The sequence below is a fragment of the Triplophysa rosa genome, unplaced genomic scaffold (genome assembly GCF_024868665.1).
Source record: "Triplophysa rosa unplaced genomic scaffold, Trosa_1v2 scaffold453, whole genome shotgun sequence".
In the NCBI taxonomy this organism is placed as follows: domain Eukaryota; kingdom Metazoa; phylum Chordata; class Actinopteri; order Cypriniformes; family Nemacheilidae; genus Triplophysa; species Triplophysa rosa.
Window position 1 is genome coordinate 50184 of NW_026634456.1, and position 20440 is coordinate 70623.

At 47.4% G+C, this 20440-nt stretch overlaps 1 protein-coding gene across 1 annotated transcript in view; it reads right to left on the bottom strand.

Moving 5' to 3' along the window:
* Nucleotides 1-19942, bottom strand: part of LOC130550861 (protein spire homolog 2-like) — a gene marked incomplete at its 5' end in the record, with an annotated part of 61821 nt that extends 41879 nt beyond the window's left edge. The window contains 4 exons of the mRNA XM_057328376.1: nucleotides 18075-18241; nucleotides 18320-18440; nucleotides 19455-19541; nucleotides 19778-19942. Coding sequence (XP_057184359.1) covers nucleotides 18075-18241; nucleotides 18320-18440; nucleotides 19455-19541; nucleotides 19778-19942 — 540 coding nt within the window. The remainder of the gene's footprint in view (nucleotides 1-18074; nucleotides 18242-18319; nucleotides 18441-19454; nucleotides 19542-19777) is intronic.
* Between the last annotated feature and the right edge of the window lie 498 nt (nucleotides 19943-20440).

Sequence of the window (20440 nt, forward strand, 5' to 3'; positions counted from 1 at the left end):
AACAAACTGTTGAAGATTTTTGCAGACGCATTCATGAGTTAGATGCATCTGGTGGTTTCCCTTCTTTCAACCAAACTCAAGCACTACTATATGGCATTGGTTCTGCTGATCAACATCAGTTGTCTTGGGTGAACAAGAGGGGTGAACAAAATAATTCAAAACATGCTTAGGGGTGCCCACAGAGCAATGTCAGTCCAGATGCACAGTCAATGATTTGTTTTTCTTTTAGCAATTGTACGGATGAACTACCCATTGTAAATTTAGAAGTAAATGGGGTAGATTACTCATTTTTAATCGACACTGGTGCTACGTGTTCATCTATTTCTGCTAAATTTTATGAAATGCCGATCACAAATCGTACTATGCGCTCTGTTGGGGTTTCAGGGACTGAAGTTATTTGTCACATGACACCTGCCATTGAGGTAAAGGCACTTAATCATCTGCCTTTCTTTCACAAATGTGTAATTACTCCAAATTCACCATTGAATCTTTTGGGCAGAGATCTCATGCATAAACTTGGCATTGAGATTGTATTTTCAGACAGCTCTGTTAATTTTTCTTTGCTTTCCGATGTCTCAAAGGCAACTGTGGAATTAATGCCACACTTCATGTGTAATGACGAACCACAACAATTTAAACACAACATTGCTGAGGTAAACCCGACGTTGTGGTCACAGTATAAATATGAATCAGGCCTTGTTGGTATACCCCCTTACAAGGAGAAATTGATCACACAGAAGCCTGTGTACATGAAGCAATACCCATTGTCACCTGAAAAGGTTGAGAGTATTCAACCGGTAATTGATAATTTTTTGAAACAAGGGGTTGTTGTCCCCACTCACTCACCTTACAATACACCAATCAATCCCATCAGGAAAGCTGATGGAACAAGTTGGCGTTTGACACAAGACTTGAGGGCTATTAATTCATTAATAATTCCTCTGGCCCCAATTGTGCCTGATGTTCCAACTATTCTAAATTCAATACCACACAATCACACCCACTATACGGTGGTGGATTTGTGTGCAGCTTTCTTCTCTATCCCCGTCCATGCAGATACTCAGCCGTTGTTTGCATTTACGTTTAAAGGAGCGCAGCTGACCTGGACACGCCTTGCTCAGGGTTTTGTTGACAGCCCAGCCGTCTTCTCCGCTGCAGTGAAACATGTATTGGACACAATAACTGACCTGCCGTCCACGGCCTCAATTGTTGTCTGCAATGTGCTTGCGACCACTGTATTTAAAGCCTCGAATGACAAACTGCAGTGGGTGCAACCCAAAGTCCATTACCTGGGCCACATCATTTCACCGGGCCTGAAGGCCATTTCAGCTGAGAGGGTGCAGCTGATAAAGACTATGCGTACTCTAAGCTTTTTGGGGTTGGTGAATTATTGCCGTGCATGGATACCTGACTGTGCGTATCATGACAAAGGCCTACGATGTCTCATTCAACATGGCATGGGTCCGAGAGACTCGTTGAACTGGACTTCTGAAGCGGAAGAACATTTTGATGCATTGAAAATTGCTATCACGTGCGCTCCTGCATTGGGGCTACCAGACTATTCAAGGCCGTTTCACTTGTATGCGGGGGAGGCTATGGGTGTTGCAATGGGCGTTTTGACCCAAGAGCATGGTGGCAAACCACACCCTGTTTCTTATTTGTCCAAACAATTAGACCCGATAGTCAAGGGTATGCCTGCATGCCTTCGTGCTGTGGCTGCGGCGGCGGAGATGGTAAGAATGGCTGAGAAAATTGTTTTATCATATCCTTTGATTTTATACACCACTCACCAGGTGGGTGTTATTCTGCATAATTTGAAGACACAGCACATGACGGCCCAAAGGAGGTCTGGCTATGAAGCAACGCTGCTAGCCACGGAAAATTTAACCATTAAGCCCACTTCGGTTTCTAGCCCAGCAATTCAGTCGCTGTATGGCTTATCCACATTGATAACTGAAACTGTACCTCATGATTGCATGAAAGATATTGAGTGGTCCACTTCGGCCAGGGTCGATCTGAAAGATACGCCCCTGGATGGGGGGGAGCACTATCGATGGCTCTTGTTCAAGACCGTCTGATGGAGTGTATCTGTGTGGATATGCCATTGTGACACAGGAGGGTGAGAGGGTGGAGGCATATCGCCTGAACCATAACTCAGCACAGGCTGCAGAAATAACTGCATTAACAAGAGCATGTGAGTTAACAAAAGGCAAAAGAGCCACCGTCTATACGGATAGCAAATATGCGTACGGGGTCGTTCAAGACTTCGCCCAGACTTGGGCTAGACAAAATTTTCAGACATCTGAGGGCAAACCAATATGACATGCAGAGTTGGTGGGAGATCTATTACAAGCTGTAATGTTGCCATCTGAACTAGCTGTAGTGAAGGTCAAGGGACATGCATCAGGAGAGGAACCAGACGCTGTTGGCAACAGAAATGCTGATGAAATGGCCAAATGGGCCACGGAACATGCAGAGTTTTCCCCATATCAGAGAGCGCAGAGTAGGGACGTAGAAACAATGATGTTTGCACATGTATCATGCCTTCCTGACATAGATTTGAAAATTTTGCAAAGTCAACCCACACAGCGAGACGTGAAACATTGGGCAGAAAATGGATGCGCCCCAAATGCTAACGGTTTGATAAGAGATAAAAACGGCCGAATCGCATTACCAAAGCTGTCTTTGGTGGTATTGATAAGACATTACCACCGTATTTCGCACAACAGCGCATCTAAAGTTACACAGATGATTAATCGCCTGTATTGTATACAGGATACAGCAAATATGGTCAAACTAATTGTAGACTCGTGTTTAATATGCGCCAAAACAAACCCTCACAGGAAAACGCCACACGACGCGTTACCGTTTCCAGAAGCGCCTTTTCAGTGCCTTCAGATAGATTTTTCTCATATGCCAGCGGTCGGAAATCTAAAATACATGCTAACTATCATCGATAGGTTTTCAAAATGGCCTGAAGTTTTTGCGTGTGCGAAGGAGGATGCAAAAATGGTAGTGAAAATACTGTCAAAAGAACTAATTCCGCGCTTCGGCACTCCTATGACTATCGAAAGTGACAATGCCACGCCATTCACATCGAAAGTGACGAAACTATTGGCAAAAGCGTTATCCATAGATTGGCACTATAATATACCCTATCACCCGCAGTCGTCGGAGGTGGTGGAATGAACACACCAAACAATCAAAGATAAGATCACGAAAGCCTGTATGGAAACAAGCAGGAAATGGCCAGATGTGCTACCAGCCGTATTGGCAGAAGTGAGAATGACCCCATCCTCAACGACAAAATACTCACCATTTGAGATTTTGATGGGTAGACCTTTACTGACCTGACCTTGGGTCAAAGGTCGCGCAGGCGTTTCTTCCCTAGGAGACATGGAGGTGATCCTGGATGACCACGTGAGTTCCCTTATTGATAAACTGAATTCTGTGTGTGCTGATGTTTCTCTTTCTCTCCCTATTCCGTCAGATAAGCCCACCCATAATTTCATTCCAGGCCAACAGGTGCTGATTCGGAGTCTGAAACCAGTCGCCGTGGGGGATCCAAGATACCTGGGCCCAGCTGTAGTTATCGCAGTAACGAGAACTGGAGTGCTTACGGATCATCAACCGCAGTGGATTCACGCATCCAGGCTGAAGCATCTGCCAACATCCGCATCACCAATTGAAACTGTAGGGCCTAAGAAGCCTGCCCAAAGTGTGTAACAGGGCACTGGTGAGAGGGCTTGCGCCAGACAGAAGATCCTTGCTCTTTTAGTGGGTGAGGGGGCCACCTGTCGGCTGAACATAGGGCCTGGGCAAATTTTGCCCCATTTATAGCTTCCCGATCACCTCTGAAGGTTCCCCTGTTACACATTTNTTTCTTGTATTGCTTTCCTCTCGTGTCTTATGTTCCACACCTGCCCTCGCTCGTTATCCCTCGTTTGTCTTTCCTATATATACCCTCATGTTTCTTTGTCCTGTGCTCGTGGATTGTACTGCGTTCTGTGTGTTCTTGTACCGTGGTCGTGCTCCCGTGTTCTTGTCTGAGATCCTGTTCCTTACCTTGTCCGTCATCTGTGAGTTTTGTGCCCTACCTTATTTACCCATCCATGTTTTGTAAGAAGTTGTGTCGAGTTTATTTTGTTAGTCTTTTGCCCCCACGTGGGAAGTGTTTTGTTTTGTATTCCTCCTTTTTGTTCCTAAGTTCATAGTTCGTGTTTTGTTATAGTTTTCCCCATCATGGGTGTTTTTGTTTGTATTTTAATAAAATCCTTGTTAACCCCTTCACCACCGCCTGCCGGCAATTGGGTTCTTTCACACCAGTCGTGACAGAATCCACGAGACACTACGAACCCAGTAGGCAGCATGGGCACGAGACGGTCCCACCAGGCTCGCCTCATCTGCGGCATTTGTCAGGGGAACGATGACATTGAGGACTATCTGTATAGGTTCCTGGATGCCGCAGAGGAGGATGTCTTCGGGGAGGAGGAGGTGCTTTTTAACGCCGGTCTCAGGGACCCCCTGTCGCGGGCGGAGATGCGGTCGTTGAGACCGCTGGACTTCGATGTCGTGTGGCGGTACGTCATGAACCGACCGGAGTCCAGGGTCTCAACACGACACTACCACTCATCTCCGCTGGCCGCCATACAGGAGGGTCAGACCCTGCAGATCGGGGTTTTAAGCATCGCCACACCGCTCTCCTCACCCCCTGCAGCCTCGCCACCAGTAAGCCTAGGTGGCAAGCGGGGGAGACGTGAGTCCTGGGGATCCACCTCCAAGGAGTCCCAGCCGTGCCTTATACCTCCTTCCATCACCCGACCACCAGCCGGGTGGCTCGGCGGAAGAAGAAGAGGCAGCGGCGGGCAGCGTGGACTCCAACCCAGCCGGTGCAGCCGGTATCCAGTCCGGTGCAGCCGGCGTCCAGTCCGGTGGTCCAGCCGGCGTCCAGTCCGGTGGTCCAGCCGGCGTCCAGTCCGGTCCAGCCGGCGTTCAGTCCGGTGCAGCCGACATCCAGTCCGGTGCAGCCGGCGTCCAGTCCGGTGTCCAGTCTTGTGTCCAGCCCAATGTCCAGTCTTGTGTCCAGTCCTGCGTCCAGTCCGGTGCAGCCGGCATCCAGTCCGGTGCAGCCGGAATCCAGTCCGGTGCAGCCGGCGTCCAGTCCGGTGGTCCAGCCGGCATCCAGTCCGGTGCAGCCGGCGTCCAGTCCGGTGCAGCCGGCGTCCCAGCCGGTGATCCAGCCGGCGTCCCAGCCGGTGATCCAGTCGGCGTCTCAGCCGGTGATCCAGTCAGCGTCTCAGCCGGAACAGCAGCCGGCCGTCCAGCCGGCATCATGCCCTGTCCAGCCGGTCTTCCAGCCGGCGTCAAGCCCTGTCCAGCCGGCCTTCCAGCCGGGTCCCAGCCTTGTCCCGCCGACGCTCAAGTCGGCGGTCCCCCCAAGGACTTCCCCCACAGAATCCCCCAGGACTCCGCGCCCTCGAGCGCAGCCAGGGATTAAAACTGTTCCCCCCATGAACTCTTTTGTTCCCCCACCCCCCCTCCCATGTTTGTTGTTTTTATTGTCCCACCCAAGTCCCTTTGTTATTCTTGCTTGTCTGCCTCTGATTTTGTTTTCTATGTTTTGTCTGTTTTGGTCACTGCCTCAGTCTGCCTTGTCTCGTCCGTCTAGCCCTTGGTGAGCACCTGGAGGTGCTCATTAAAGGGGGGGCTTCTGTCATGGCTCTGCTTCATTTAGTCATGTTTTTCTTGGTCCTGTAGCAGAGCCATGACAAAGTCTTTGGTTATGTGTGGAGAGAAACATATTATTGTCCTTTGGACAATAATATACGTTCTCTCCAGTGTCTCGTCATTGGCCCCGCCCCTCTCGTTTCTTGTATTGCTTTCCTCTCGTGTCTTATGTTCCACACCTGCACTCGCTCGTTATCCCTCGTTTGTCTTTCCTATATATACCCTCATGTTTCTTTGTCCTGTGCTCATGGATTGTACTGCGTTCTGTGTGTTCTTGTACCGTGGTCGTGCTCCCGTGTTCTTGTCTGAGATTCTGTTCCTTACCTTGTCTGTCATCTGTGAGTTTTGTGCCCTGCCTTATTTACCCCTCCGTGTTTTGTAAGACGTTGTGTCAAGTTTATTTTGTTAGTCTTTTGCCCCCACGTGGGAAGTGTTTTGTTTTGTATTCCTCCTTTTTGTTCCTAAGTTCATAGTTCTTGTTTTGTTATAGTTTTCCCCATCGTGGGTGTTTTTGTTTGTATTTTAATAAAATCCTTGTTAACCCCTTCACCACCGCCTGCCTGCAGTTGGGTTCTTTCACGCCAGTCGTGACATGAAGCATCTGCCAACATCCGCATCACCAATTGACACTGTAGGGTCTAAGAAGCCTGCCCAAAGTGTGTAACAGGGCACTGGTGAGAGGGCTTGCGCCAGACAGAAGATCCTTGCTCTTTTAGTGGGTGAGGGGGCCACCTGTCGGCTGAACATAGGGCCTGGGCAAATTTTGTCCCATTTACAGCTTCCCGATCACCTCTGAAGGTTCCCCTGTTACACATTTGGCTCTAAATTGTTCAATATGTCAGTCATATTTCTGGTATTGATCCTGGCCGGTGCACAAGCAATTAAATTTATGAATGACACCACTAGAATATTTGATCACATAAAAGAAGAACTGAGAGGTTTGAGATTAATGACATTACAAAATAGACTGGTACTAGACCAGCTAACAACCTCTCAAGGTGGTGTATGTGTTATTGTTGGCGATAGTTTTTGTACTTATGTTCCAGATAATGATGCGGATGGGCATTTGATCGATCAAGGAATTAAGAACATCACCAGAGCAGTTGCTGAGATGACCAGCCGAGAGAGGAATGGAGAAGAATGGGACTGGAGTTTGAGTTTTTCCAGCCTGTTCAGTAAAATCGAACATTGGCTGATTTTAATCGTTATAATTATTTCATGCATTCTAGTTTTGCTTTGTTTATGACCCTGTATTATGGCTATGATTCGCCGTGCATTAAAATCATCTATAAGTGTGATTATGAAAGGTTACCATGTTGCTCATGCAAGACCAGGGGATAAGATGACCACAAATCCGGATGTAATGTAAGGACGGAGGTAAAACATCTGCTCAGACCGGACATGGTCCTTAGATTAGGAATTTTCTTTATTATTTAGCATTTTTACTTTTACTGTTTATCATGAATGCGGAAAATTAAATGGTAAGTCATAAATGAAACTTAAATACTCCAAATACAGCCTTGTGAACCTTTGTTCTTACTGTTTAAGTCAAAGTGTGGTTTATTTGTCACAATATTTAAAGAGTAGTAGGTTCAACTATTACAGCAATGTGGTAATAAGAACAGAACATAAGAACAAATATTTTTATTATATATTCATAAAACATGAAATAGACAATGGTAGAACTGAAAATGCTCTATAAAATGTCAACACAGGACTTGTATCAACATTCAAAGTCAATCAAAACACGTATTAAAACCAGTAAAGAAAAGTAACTGTTAAGCATAGTTTCTGATTGCCTCCTTCAGCTGCTCATTCTCCTCTTTGAATGAATTTGAATTTTATGTAAGTTGTTACACAGAAGCTGGACTTCGAGTTCACTGTAGATGGCTTGAGGGATCACAGCATCTTCTTCATCTGGAGACTTAATATTAATCTGGAGAAACTTCATAACTTTGCCAAAAAGGGTTCACCATACTACATAATTTATTAATAATTTACAGCATTTTGCAGGTCAAGTGCAACATTGATCATTTAATTTATCAGAGGTGGATAAATGTTAGACCAGCAAACTGCACTTTTGACTAATTAATTGAGCAGAAAGGGTCAGATTACGTGACCCTGCATTATCACAAATAGAGGATCCCTGGGTTAACAAGCATGTGTGAAACTCTTCACAAACTTCTCTTGACACTCTGGAGGCTCAGAGTCTTTTTTAGGCTCCACAGTGGATTCAGTAGATTCAGCCCTCTATCTCTTCTAATTAAACCTATAACCAAAACAGATAACGACCAATAAATATTACTTAACATATACTTCCACCGTTTGGTAAGGTAAAATGATAGCAAATCAAAGAAGAAGGTTACCTGTCTATTTGTTTGATATTTTCATCCACCGAAAATGCCTTGAAAATGTGGACAACATGGAAACGAAGTCTGGACTTTCTGGATCCATGGATGTCTCCCCTGTAAGACATCCTCAGACATTATGTGGTCCCAAGGTTTATCTAAGATTGAGCTCTGTTATAGTGTACAGTACATAATATTACCGTATGTCCCGTTGATTAAATGAACTGAATGATTCATGGTCAGTTCATGGTATGAGTTGACTAAGACCGCCCAAATGTATATGCAAGTAAGGTGGGCGTACCTGTCAGCACAATTGCTTTAGAACCTGATGTTCCAAATATGGTAAGAAGCGTTACATTTCATCACACGCTTGCAGTATTCGACCAATCACTCTGCACTGGTTAACATGGCCAAACATAGCACACCTCGCTTTTCAGAGCTTTGTTAAAAATCTGCGGATTTCAGAGAGGCGGGGCAAAGAGGAGATAAAAACATGCACGGTATGTGTAAAATACAGCGTTTTTTTTTTACCTTAAATCGTGTATACACATTGCATTACATCTAAAACAATCAATAATATTCTTTTTAGCAGTGTCATATGATTCCTTTAATAGCCAACAGAGAAAGCCAGCTTTGTAATTGCATCTAAATTATCATTCTTAACTACATCATTTATTTTGCATTTGTGTGTGATAAAAAGTGGAGAAAACCTTACCTGAAATAAAATAAACAGAGAATCGAGAATTCCGGATGAATTCGTCAGTCCAGCCTGTTCGTTTAATGGCTTGTTTAGCTTAAAATGGCGTATTCAACGACGCTATTCCATGGGAAATAATACCATAATTTTTGCCATTCCTTTTCTGACATTCAACAACACAAAAACACATTTCTGAAGGAATTGTCTCCGTTTCACTCATTGCTCATTGCTCATTGCTCATCTGCCACCAGTATGTGTGCGCAGTGAGGTAACCGTGACATCGACTGCAAATTGGTCTATTACTGGCATTAGCACAGCAACACAGCAAAAATTGACATTCTTTCTAAGCATTTCTGTCTTGTTTTCTAGTAAAAATATTTAAAACTTCTTAAATTATGATACATTTACACAAGAAAAGTGACCCAAGATATTTAGTCTTGTTTTATGAAAGAAAATATGAGAACTAGGTACGTTTATGTTTAAAATAAAATTGTAAAATAAATCTACAGTAAGTTACTGACAAACCTGCTGCAAAACTACAGCAAAGTTTTACAGTGTAGATTTATTTATTTATGAACAACTTCAACACATGTACAAACGACAAGACCAGCCAACAATGGGGAAAAAAACAGAGTGGATATATACAGTATAAGCTGTGTCCCAATTCAGGGGCTGCAACATTCTAAGGTTGTGGACTTAAAAACAAGGACTTGGTTTTCAAAGCACGCAGCCTCAAAAGTCAAAGAAGCGAACTGAAATGAGACGGCCTAGCCTCGCGGAGGATTTCCTAATTGCGTCACCTGCTAGGACAAAAGCTGAGATGTTTCTTACTTTTTTAAACAAATACAGAGCCAGAAAAATGATATATTTTTTAAAGAATATGACACGTTTATGTAGATTAAAACATCCCAACAGTATATTAAATTAACCAACCTTAGAAATTTAAAACACAATAATGCACCAATAATGTTAATTAACAACATATAATATTAAAACCCTGAAATGGACCATTTTTGTGAATTACATACTTTTATTTAACTAAAGTTTTGAATGATTATTTAAAAATTTCAAGGCGTTACAGGCACGCAATGAATCTCAGGATAGCCAAAGCTGTGAAGGATACATTCCATCTATGCTTAAAAACCTGGATGGTCCGGGTATAAGAGGGAAGCCGGCGTGCTCATTCATTCACCTTTTGTTCTTCAGAGCCTACGCATCTGGTGAGCTTCTCTACGATCTGGATGATCTTTCTTTCTGCTGGAATCTACGACGTGGACAGTGGAAGGTCCCTTCCTGCAGTGACTCTCCCCTGGGCGTCTCGGCAGTTCCGGAGGTGTTCGAGCAAATTTCCTTTTCTAAAAGAGCAAATTTCTCCAGCGTGGCTTGTCCAGCTGTTCTCATGGGTGCAACACACTCATCGAGAAGGGGGACGGACACAATGCCTGCTTCCAGTACGCTGGGGCAGACGTTGTGGATACGTCCTGCCCGCACTGCGGGTGGTGACGATTCAGACGTTGCGTCACAGGTGGCTGTGTTCCCACGGGACTCAGCCACCACCTCGTTTGCTCCCCGTTCCGTGGCGGCAGGACTACGGCCCTGCCGTCCGCTATGGCAAGCAGCAAGGGTGAGATGAGGATTACTGTGAGCGATAATCCGCCAGCCACGGCTCACGGACCGTTCACACCTCATTTTCGCTTGTCTGACCGTTCCCCAAAAAAGACGGTCCGCCGTCTTATTCCTCAATCACGTATTCGGACACGATGCGTGATGATGAGAGGTCTCTTGCAGCATCGGGGGGTGACGTACTGCCATCCGACTCCGACGATTATTCGGGCTCCCTCCCTCGGGGGGTCGAGCCCAGGAAAAAGCGGATGTCGAGATGTCGGCCATGCTTTCCCGGGCCGCCGTGAGTGTTGGGTTGCAGTGCCCGCACTGCCTCTCCCGGCGTTCGCGGCTAGCTACATGGCGCCTTGGGGTTTGAGCGCGGCTCCAAGCCGCGCCCGCCCCCAGTGCCGTGTTTACCGGAAGTGCATGAGGAACTTTGCAAGACCTGGAACGCCCCTTCCGGCACGTTTCACGTCAAACAAAGTTCTGTCACCCTCTCTTCCCTCGAGGTTGAGACAGCTGGAGGATGCGTCGGTGTCCCCAGGTGGAGTTGCCGCCGCAGTGCACTCGTGCCCATAGGTGGCGGCCACCTGGGGGGGCTCGACCTAGACTCCCGTCCAAAGCATGTGGTGTCTCGGCATCTCTGGTGTCGAGAGCTTACATTGCAGCGGACCAGGCTGCCTCCTCTCTCCACGCTATGGCTCCTGCCAGGCCAGGGCGTTGAGAGAGCTCCACGAGGGTAAGACCGACCCAGCGCTTATGCAGGAACTCCGCGCCATCACCGACCTCGCTCTACGGGCGACCGAGGTGACAACGGGGGCCCTGGGTCGGACGATGTCCACACTTGTGGTCCATGAGGAACTCCTCTGGCCAATACTTGCGCAGATGAGTAACGCTGAGAAGGTCCGCTTTCTCGACGTACCCGTCTCGCAAGGGGGGGCAGGTTGGTGTTACTGTGGAGGGTTCTCGACAGTAAAAAGCAGTCCTCCGTGCCGCAACTCGGCGGCCTCGGCCGTCGAGTCCCGTGCACTGTCTGCTTCCCAGCAGCCCTGGTCCTCTTCAACGCCCTCCAGTGACCTGGAGGGGACAGCGAAGAGGAGAGCATCGCCCCATCAGCAGCCGCGGGCAGCGGCTGTCATGGGATCACCTCAGGGGGATCGAGGCTACCATTGGGCCCGACCCCAGCCACAGCGCTGGTAGGTCGGATAGGGACGGTTCCTGCCCCGTCCCTCCATCTAGCGCCCACTTACTCTCAAAAAGAGAGTTCCCTCTCTCTGGGTTACCTCAGCCGCTCTCACCCTCTGCACGACGGTGAACGGCAAACTCGACGTTGCGTCATGGCAAAGCGCAATGTCGAGTATAAACACCAGCCCTCAGCACTCTCAGTCAGACAGTGCGTTGAGCTGCGCAGTCGCCAGGCAGGAAATATGGCAGAGCCGATCTCCTCCCCGGGGGGCCTCCCCTGGCAAGGAATCCGTACTGCTAGCCATCGAACCACCCTCCGCGGGGGCGATGAAGCAGATCTACCTCTAGTCCCCTGTCACAGTTCTGGGAGCCCCCAGACTGTCAGGCGGGCTGAGGAAGACGATCCGTCTCGGCTACGCGATTCAGTCGCTACACGTCCGCCCAAGTTCCGGGACGTCCTTTTACCTCAGGCAGAGGCAGGGATGCCCCCGTACTTCGGGCGGAGGTCGCCTCCCTTCTGGTGAAGGGAGCGATCGAGCCCGTCCCACCGGCCGAGATGTTCAGCGGGTTCTACAGCCCGTACTTCATTGTCCCCAAGAAAGGCGGAGGGTTGCGCCCTATCTTGGATCTGCGTGTTCTGAACAGGCACCTACACAAGCTGCCTTTCAGGATGGTCACGCAGAAGCGCATCCTGGCGTCCGTCAGGCGTCAGGACTGGTTCATGGCAATCGACCTGAAGGACGCGTACTTTCATGTCTCGATCCTCCCTCGACATCGGCCGTTCCGACGGTTCGCGTTCGAGGGACGGGCATATCAGTACAGGGTCCTCCCCTTCGGTCTGTCCCTGTCTCCACGAGTCTTTACGAAGGTCGTGGAAGCCGCCCTCCTTCCCCGTAGGGAAGGAGGTGTGCGGGTACTAACTATCTCGACGACTGGCTCAAGTTTTGGCACACTCTCGAGATCTGTTGTGTACACACAGGGACCTGGTGCTCCGGCACCTAGATCGGTGGGGCTACAGGTCAACTGAGAAAAGAGCAAGCTCTCCCCGGTGCAGAGCATCCTCTTTCTCGGTATGGAACTCGACTCTGTCCTCACGAGCGGCCCCGCCCCCCCCCCGGGGGGGGCGCGAGACCCGCGACGAGGAAGCCCGCACCCTCGCGGCCTCCCAGAGGCAGCGCGACTGACTAGCGCGCCCGATCAGTGTTGAACTGCCTGAAGATCAGACAGTCAGCGGTCCCCCTGTAACAAGAGGCTCCTGGGATACATGGCATCCTCGGCGGGGGTGGTCCCCCTCGGGTCGATGCACATACGACCGCTCCAACACTGGCTGCAGAGTCAAGTTCCTTGGAGAGCGTGGCACACCGGCAGCAGGCGTATGGTCACACGCTTTTCTGCCGACACACCCTAACCCCCTGGTCTCCATGACCTTCTTGCGGACAGGGGTCCCCTTTGGGATGCCTCCCTGCAAGGTTGGGGTGCCGTGTGCAACGGGCAAGCAGTGTCGGGGCGGTGGACGGGCCCCCGCCTGCGTTGGCATTTCAACTGCCTAGAGTTGTTGGTTGTGCTACTTGCATTGAGGAGGCTACTACCTCTCGTGCAGGGAAGCACGTGCTGGTCCGGTCGGACAGCACAGCTGCTGTGGCGTATTCTTTCACTCACAGCAGCTAACATGACTCGCCCGACGCCTCCTCCTCTGGAGTCAGCAGGTGATCAGCTCCCTGCGAGCCACACACATCCCAGGCGTCCTGAACCAGACAGCCGATGCGCTCTCTCGTCAGTCGACGCCTCGCGGAGAGTGGCGACTCCCTCCCCGCGCAGCCGGCTCATTTGGGGCAGTTCGGCCAGGCACAGGTGGTCCTGTTGCCTCCCCGGACTCCTCCCATTGTCCGCTTTGGTACTCCCTGTCCGAGGTACCCTCGGCACGGATGCCCTTGCGCACAGCTGGCCGCGGGACAAGCGGAAGTACGCTTCCCCCCAGTGAGCCTCATTGCACAGGGCCTGTGCAAGGCCAGGGAAGAGGAGCATCAAGTGGTACTAGTTACGCCCCTTCGGCCTAACCAGGACTTGGTTCTCGGAGCTGAGGCTCTGACAACAACTCCCCCCTGGCCGCTCCCCCTGGCGGACAGCTTCCCCAGGGGAAGGGGCACGTTACGGCATCCCAGGCAAAACCTGGTCTCCATGTCTGGACGGGACGAGGAGATCCTGAGTGACCCACCCCCGGTCCGGTTGGGACGTCACTCAGGCTAGGGCTTCGGCCACTGGGCGGCTATACGCCCATAGGTGGCGCCTCTTCTCGTCCTGGTGCTCTTCTCGGCGAGAAGACCCGCGGAGTTGCTCGGTCGGGTACGAGCTGTCCCGTCCTCAAGAGAGACGGGGGAGTAACCTCTCCCCCTCCACACTGGGAATGTATGTAGCCGCTACGGCCGCTCATCATGACCCAAGTGCTGGGTAGCCTCTGGGACAGCACGACCTGGTCATTAGGTTCCTAAGGGGCGCGAGAGGGTGACCACCTTATCCGCGCTCCGTACCCTCTTGCGACCTAGGTGGCGGGCCTCAAGAGGCCCCGCCCCCTTCGAGCCTCTCGGGGTTGCCGCTCTTTCTCAGTCTTGATAAAGACGGCTTTCCGCATGGCGCTCACCTCCAAGAGGGTAGGGGATCTACAAGCACCCTCCGTGTCCACAGATTGCCTAGAACTCGGGGCCGGGATTCTCACGTTATCTTGAGACCCCGCCCCGGCTACGTGCCCAAGGTTCCCACCACTCTCCCGAGAGACCAGGTGGTGAACCTGCAGGCGCTCCCCACCGGGGAGGAAGACCCAACCTATCCGTGTTGTGTCCAGTACGCGCACGGCGCCTCTACTTGGACCGCACGCAGAGCCCAGAAGCTCTGAGCAGCTCTTTGTCTGTTTCGGAGGTCAGCAGAAGGGAGGGCTGTCTCCAAACAGAGGCTGGCGCACTGGATCGTGGATGCCCTCGTTAGGGCATACCGATCTCAATTCGCCCCTGCCCGTTGGGAGTGAGGCACACTCCTCGTGGGCACTGGCTCAGGGCGCCTCTCTGGCAGACATCTGCAGAGCTGCGGGTTGGGCTATGCCCAACAACTCCGTGAGGTTCTAATACCTACGCGCGGAACCGGTGTCAGCCCGCATCCTGGCAAGGTGTGGGACCGGCAGCCGGTAGGGCGTACGCCTGCGGAAGCCCTTCCCCCTCCGGGGGGAGCAGTGGCGATCCCGCCTCACTTCTTTCCCCTCGGGTAAAGAACAGGCATTCCATCCATCACTAAGCACCCTTCCAGGGGACAGGCTGGGCAGAGCAGCCCTGCCCCCTTAGGCCGGGGAACAGTTGAGTTATCTCCCACATAGCTCTAACCGGACCTAGTGCTCCAGACGTGGTAACCCCCCCTCCGTGGGCTGTTCCGTCTGATGTATCCTCATGAATGGTTCCCACCTTGGCAACCCATGACCTCCCCAGGTGGACTCCCACCTTGCGGTTAACTCCTGCAGTCCGCACATTCTTCCCATGAGTTCTCCCCTGATGGTGAGACCATGTGGTGTCTCCACTAATTCCTCCCTACGGTAGGTAGTGGCCTCTGCAGCGTTTTTCCCCCAGGGGGGAATAATGCTTACCCAGTGGCCCGTACGGTGCCGGGCGGCTTCTCGCCATTTAGAGAACTAGGCCTCCGCCCGTGACGGCCGGTGACAGGGGCTTCCCAACTTTGTGTAAAGCTCTGGGTCCCCCTTCCTCTCCACTGGAGGGTCATAATTTCGCGTTAGCGTGTTCGTCTGACTCGCCCAGGCCAGTCAACGTCGCTCCGCAGAGATTGTGACGCGGCTCAGTGCTGTGGCGTTTTCCATAGGAACCCCATTCTGTCGGTTCGACACAACGTCGAGAGACCGACAGAAAGGGAACGTCTTGGTTACGGATGTAACCTCGGTTCCCTGATGGAGGGAACGAGACGTTGTGTCCCTCATGCCACAACACTGGCCGCCCACCCCAGCGGTCGGGGGAGGATGCTTAGGCTCCTCAGACCAAAGGTGAATGAATGAGCACAATTTCATTCGCCAATTTTCATTGGCCTTTTCTAAATACTCAGAAGATGATAGGTTCTCAAGACAAACCCCATTCTGTCGGTTCGACACAACGTCTCGTTCCCTCCATCAGGGAACCGAGGTTACATCCGTAACCAAGACGTTTTTTGTTTATTTTGAAAATAACAGCCTGCTGCCTGTCCATGATCTCTTACATATACACAACACAAGCATGTGTTAGAAACATCTTGGTATTATGTCTATAATCTGCTTATAGTTGTTTTCTGCAGTAAGAGTACTAAAGAGTGAAAATAACCAGCTGTTATGCAGCATCATGTCTCTCTGAGATTTGATAACACTTTAAATACACAAGCATGTGTTATTAGAAATGGTATAGTGTCAATAATCTGTGCTTATAGTTGTTGTTGTTTTTGTTTGCATTTAGGGCACTAACATCTGTTTAAGAATGAAAATGTTACGCGCTGTTACGTGGTGCTTGATTATTGTTTTCCTTTGTGGTAAAAACTTTATTTGTTGTACTTGCGAAATGTGACTCTGGACCACAAAACCAGTCATAAGTAGCGCGGGTATATCTGTAGCAATAGCTAACAATCTATTGTATGGGTCAAAATTATAGATTTCGTCTATCTAGGAATCAATGGAAATATACCATATACAGTCATGTTAAAAAGTACACTGAAAGTCCACATCAAGACCAAATGAGTTACAGTAATCTACACTGACTTCACAACATAATCATACAGAACAGAATGGCACTTCAGAGTTTTTTTATGCCAAAAATCATTAGAATATTAAGTAAAGATCATGCTCTATTAAGATATTTTGTAAATTTCCTACAGTAAATAAATCAAAACTTTATTTTTGTGAGTGGATGTAGCAAAATCATGAACAATAATGGCTGGAAACACGCCTACAAACTTCGCTCGCTGCTGCCCGCTCTATGGGAATTACCCACTCAAGTTTGGTGTCTATGTAAAGCTTAGAATTTCCACTTTCAGCTTCGTCTACTCTCCACAACGTCATTACAGCACTAAGCCAATAGAGAACGTTAAAACAAACCTGTTTCTTTTTATCAACAGCCTACTACAGCGCTTCTGCACCCTCAGATTCCAGATTTTCAAATAGTTGTATCTCGGTACAAATATTGTTGTCATGGCTCTGCTTCCTTAGTCATGTTTTTCTTGGTCCTGTAGCAGAGCCATGACAAAGTCTTTGGTTATGTGTGGAGAGAAACATATTGTTGTCCGTTTGACAATAATATACGTTCTCTCCAGTGTCTTGTCATTGGCCCCATTCCTCTCGTTTCCTTGTGATCTTTCCCTGAGTGTTTAATGTCCCACACCTACCCCGTGTAATTATCCCTCGTTTGTCTTCCCTATATATACCCTCTTGTTTCTTTGTCTTGTGCTCGTGTATTACGTTGTGTCTACGTTGCGTTGTTCTGGATTGTGTTGTGTTGTGTTCCTGTTCGTGCGCTTACCCGTGTTCCTGTTCCTTGCCTGTTCGTGTTTTGTGAGTTTTGTGCCTTGTATTATTTAAGACGTTTGGTCGTGTCCTTGAGTTTAGTTTATTTGTCTTGTTTTTGTTTTGCCCCGTCGTGGGAAGTCTTTTGTTTTATTTATATTTCTTAGTTCTGTTTTCCCCCATTGTGGGTGTTTCTGTTCTGTTTTGTATTAAATAAATATATTTGTTAACCCCTTCACTGCCTGCCTGCGCTTGGGTTCTTCTGCCAGTCCGTGACAATTGTCCTATCCTTACAAACCATATATCAATGGAAAGCTTATTTATTCAGCTTTCAGATAATAAATATAAATCTCAATTTTTAAAAATTGACCCTTATGACTGGTTTTGTAGTCTATGGTCACAAACTGTTTAGGGGTATGAGACATAAATAAATACATAATGTGCTTAAAAAGACCGTTTGAAAAGCTGTATGCACAACAGCAACTTCGGTTATCCAGCAGCATGTCTTTCGGCAGCAGCTGCTAATCATAGAAGTGGGCAGTTACACCGAATGCAACCAAAGTGCCATAAAGGCGAAATACACAAATCAGACTTTTTTCTGAGATTATTAAAATCAGGCTGGAAAAAGTCTAAATAATTTAAATTTGTATGTCTTGAGGGGCAATTTTTTTATTTCATTTAAAATTAAATTGAAACTTATTTCATGACCCCTTCAAATTTTCTAAAAAGTTGGGCTTCACAGGGAGCTAACTTGGCCTTCAACTAATTACATAGTCAGTGGTCATTTAGTAACATGTAACCAGCATTTTTTATATTTTTATTGGTTAGATATTAGCAACTAAGTGACAAACATTCATCTTTGTGATAAAATCTTTATGAATAATATTTTTGAAAATGAAGAAATTTGAAACCACTAAAGACAAATGCTTCCGAATCTTTCCAAAGAGCATTATTTCTATAAAGCATGAACACAGAAGTGATGACAGCACTGTGATCTCACCTCAAATATATTCATCTCCTCCATTTCTGCCAGTGTTGGAGCTTTTAGGAGCACACGTATACGAGATTGTGGGCGGCACCCTGCTTCAGTGACTGATAGGTCAATGCAGGACGTGGATTTGATGTCACACTGGCAGGTTTGTGCCAGACATGGTAAAGAGCCAAACGCTGAGAAGACAAAAACACTCTGCTGTGAGTAAACTCTTTTTTTTATTTGCGTTAGCAAGGATGTAGATGATGACATACATCTCTTGGGAGTGGGTGGCTCCACAGGTCTCAGTTTATGATCTTGTCTAATCTCAGCCAAAACCTGTTCATGGAGTGAATGCTGCTGCTGTGGAGGAGGAGGCAAGCTGCGCTCAGAAACCTACAGACAATGCAATAATTAAACTTAAAATTTGGAAACGTAATAAAATAAAAAACATTTTACTGAAAAACAGTTGTATCTATTTGTGGAACACTAATGGTTGTGTAAAAAGCACTAAATGTTTTTACACTATATGTAAGGTTAGGGTAAAGTACGTGGACATAAACAACACATTCAAACATGCTTGTTGAAGGTTTAGTTTAAAATTGTTTGCCAATCGTTTATTTTCAGACGTTTCAAATAAAGTAAAGCAGACAAATTCAATAAGTACATTGTATTAAATGCTTTTTTAATGTAAGTACTGTACATAGTAGTTAAGAATACAAAGTTAGACCTGGTAGTATTGATCTTAATAGTGTGAAAACAAAAACAGAAACCAAAAGGCCAAAAGGTTTTGTGTGTGTTTGTGTGTGTGTGTGTGCGTGCGTGCGTGTGTGTGTGTGTGTGTCTACCTTACCCCTCAATATAAAGGGCTGATCTTATGCCGTGTTGGTTTTATGTAGACAGCCTTAACTTTGATGTTGTCATGATAGAACATACATTTCATAATGTAACTTTTTTATATCATTCATTCATACAAAGAATTGTATACATTAATCATTAAATGATTTACAAATATTCTTATTTATTATTTAGGTATATAATATAATATATATTATACCTCAAAGTACGTGTGAGTTAGTTTTAACTATTCATTTAGCTTTTAAAGTATTTATCAATTTTCTTTCAGAACAAGATTATTCAAACAAACATCAGGTGGGGGTAAAGCATAGAGGAGGCTTTGGCGATAAATTGAAGAAAAAATATGTAAGAAATGAAAAATGGATTATAAATCTTTGCACATATAGTAGACATGTAGTTTTGAGTACTATCGTTTTTACTTTACTTTATCACACATAACATTTTTTGTAAAAGGAATTAATAATGGTATTGTGCATCACTTGTCATTTGATCGTGTTGCATGATGTTAGGGTTCAGTGTAACAGCACACTAGTTATAAGATCAGAAACTAACTGGTTTAAGAGGGGGTCTTGATCTGATGAAGTCCAATATCAACTCATGAGCATTTTGTTTCACACATGTGGGAATATTTATATCTACCTGCAAAAAAAGAAAGATTTGATATTACTGTCATTATCAAATGTACGCTGCATCAGCTAAAGCCACCACCAAACACAAAAGAAATATTTGATATTACTGGCATTATCAAATTTACGCTGCATCAGCTAAAGCCACAACCTGCTGGTGTAAGGTTAGACTACGTCTGATGCTTACTGCATCAACTGCAACGGAAATTGTGCCCTCAGCATGAGAAAGTATAATTAAAATGAACACACCACAACTTTGCGTAGTTTATATTTGCACGAGCGAATGTCTTGCATAAGCATCTCAAAGGGCGTTAGGCTGAACTCTGTGGGCAGAGGGTTAAATGGCTGTTCCTCCACCTTCTTCAGCTTCACACCCTGTCTCAACTCCTTCATCAGCTGAACCCACAACCGAGCCTGAATCACACACACACAAACTATATTAGAGGAAAAAAGCATCAGCTAAATGAATAAATGTAGATATAATGCCTATAAATCTTACATACTACATTTTAAAGAAGTAGCCTATCCAGTAGTTTATATTGTAAGCAGTAAGATTATTTTCAATTGCTACAGTATGATGTGTGCTATTTCAAGTTTAATTTGTGTAATATGTTACAACCATTTGTTTTCCATCAAGACCCGGTCTCCATAATCTGACAGCTCATACAAAGTTACTAACATGCCTAAGGCCATCAAACGTATTGTGTAAGTTAGTCGACACGCGCCGGACGGCTAGTTATGGACGCTGCGCGCTGACGACCCCAAATTTTTCCCAGGTCGCCCGGCGGTGCCGAAACGAAGGGGAGAGCGCCCGCGATCGAACGGAAGCGTCATGGGGCGGCGGCGACGCCCGGGGGACCCCAGAAAAATGCCCAAAGTGCCTAATTTTTGAGTCACGGAACGAAGGGTTAG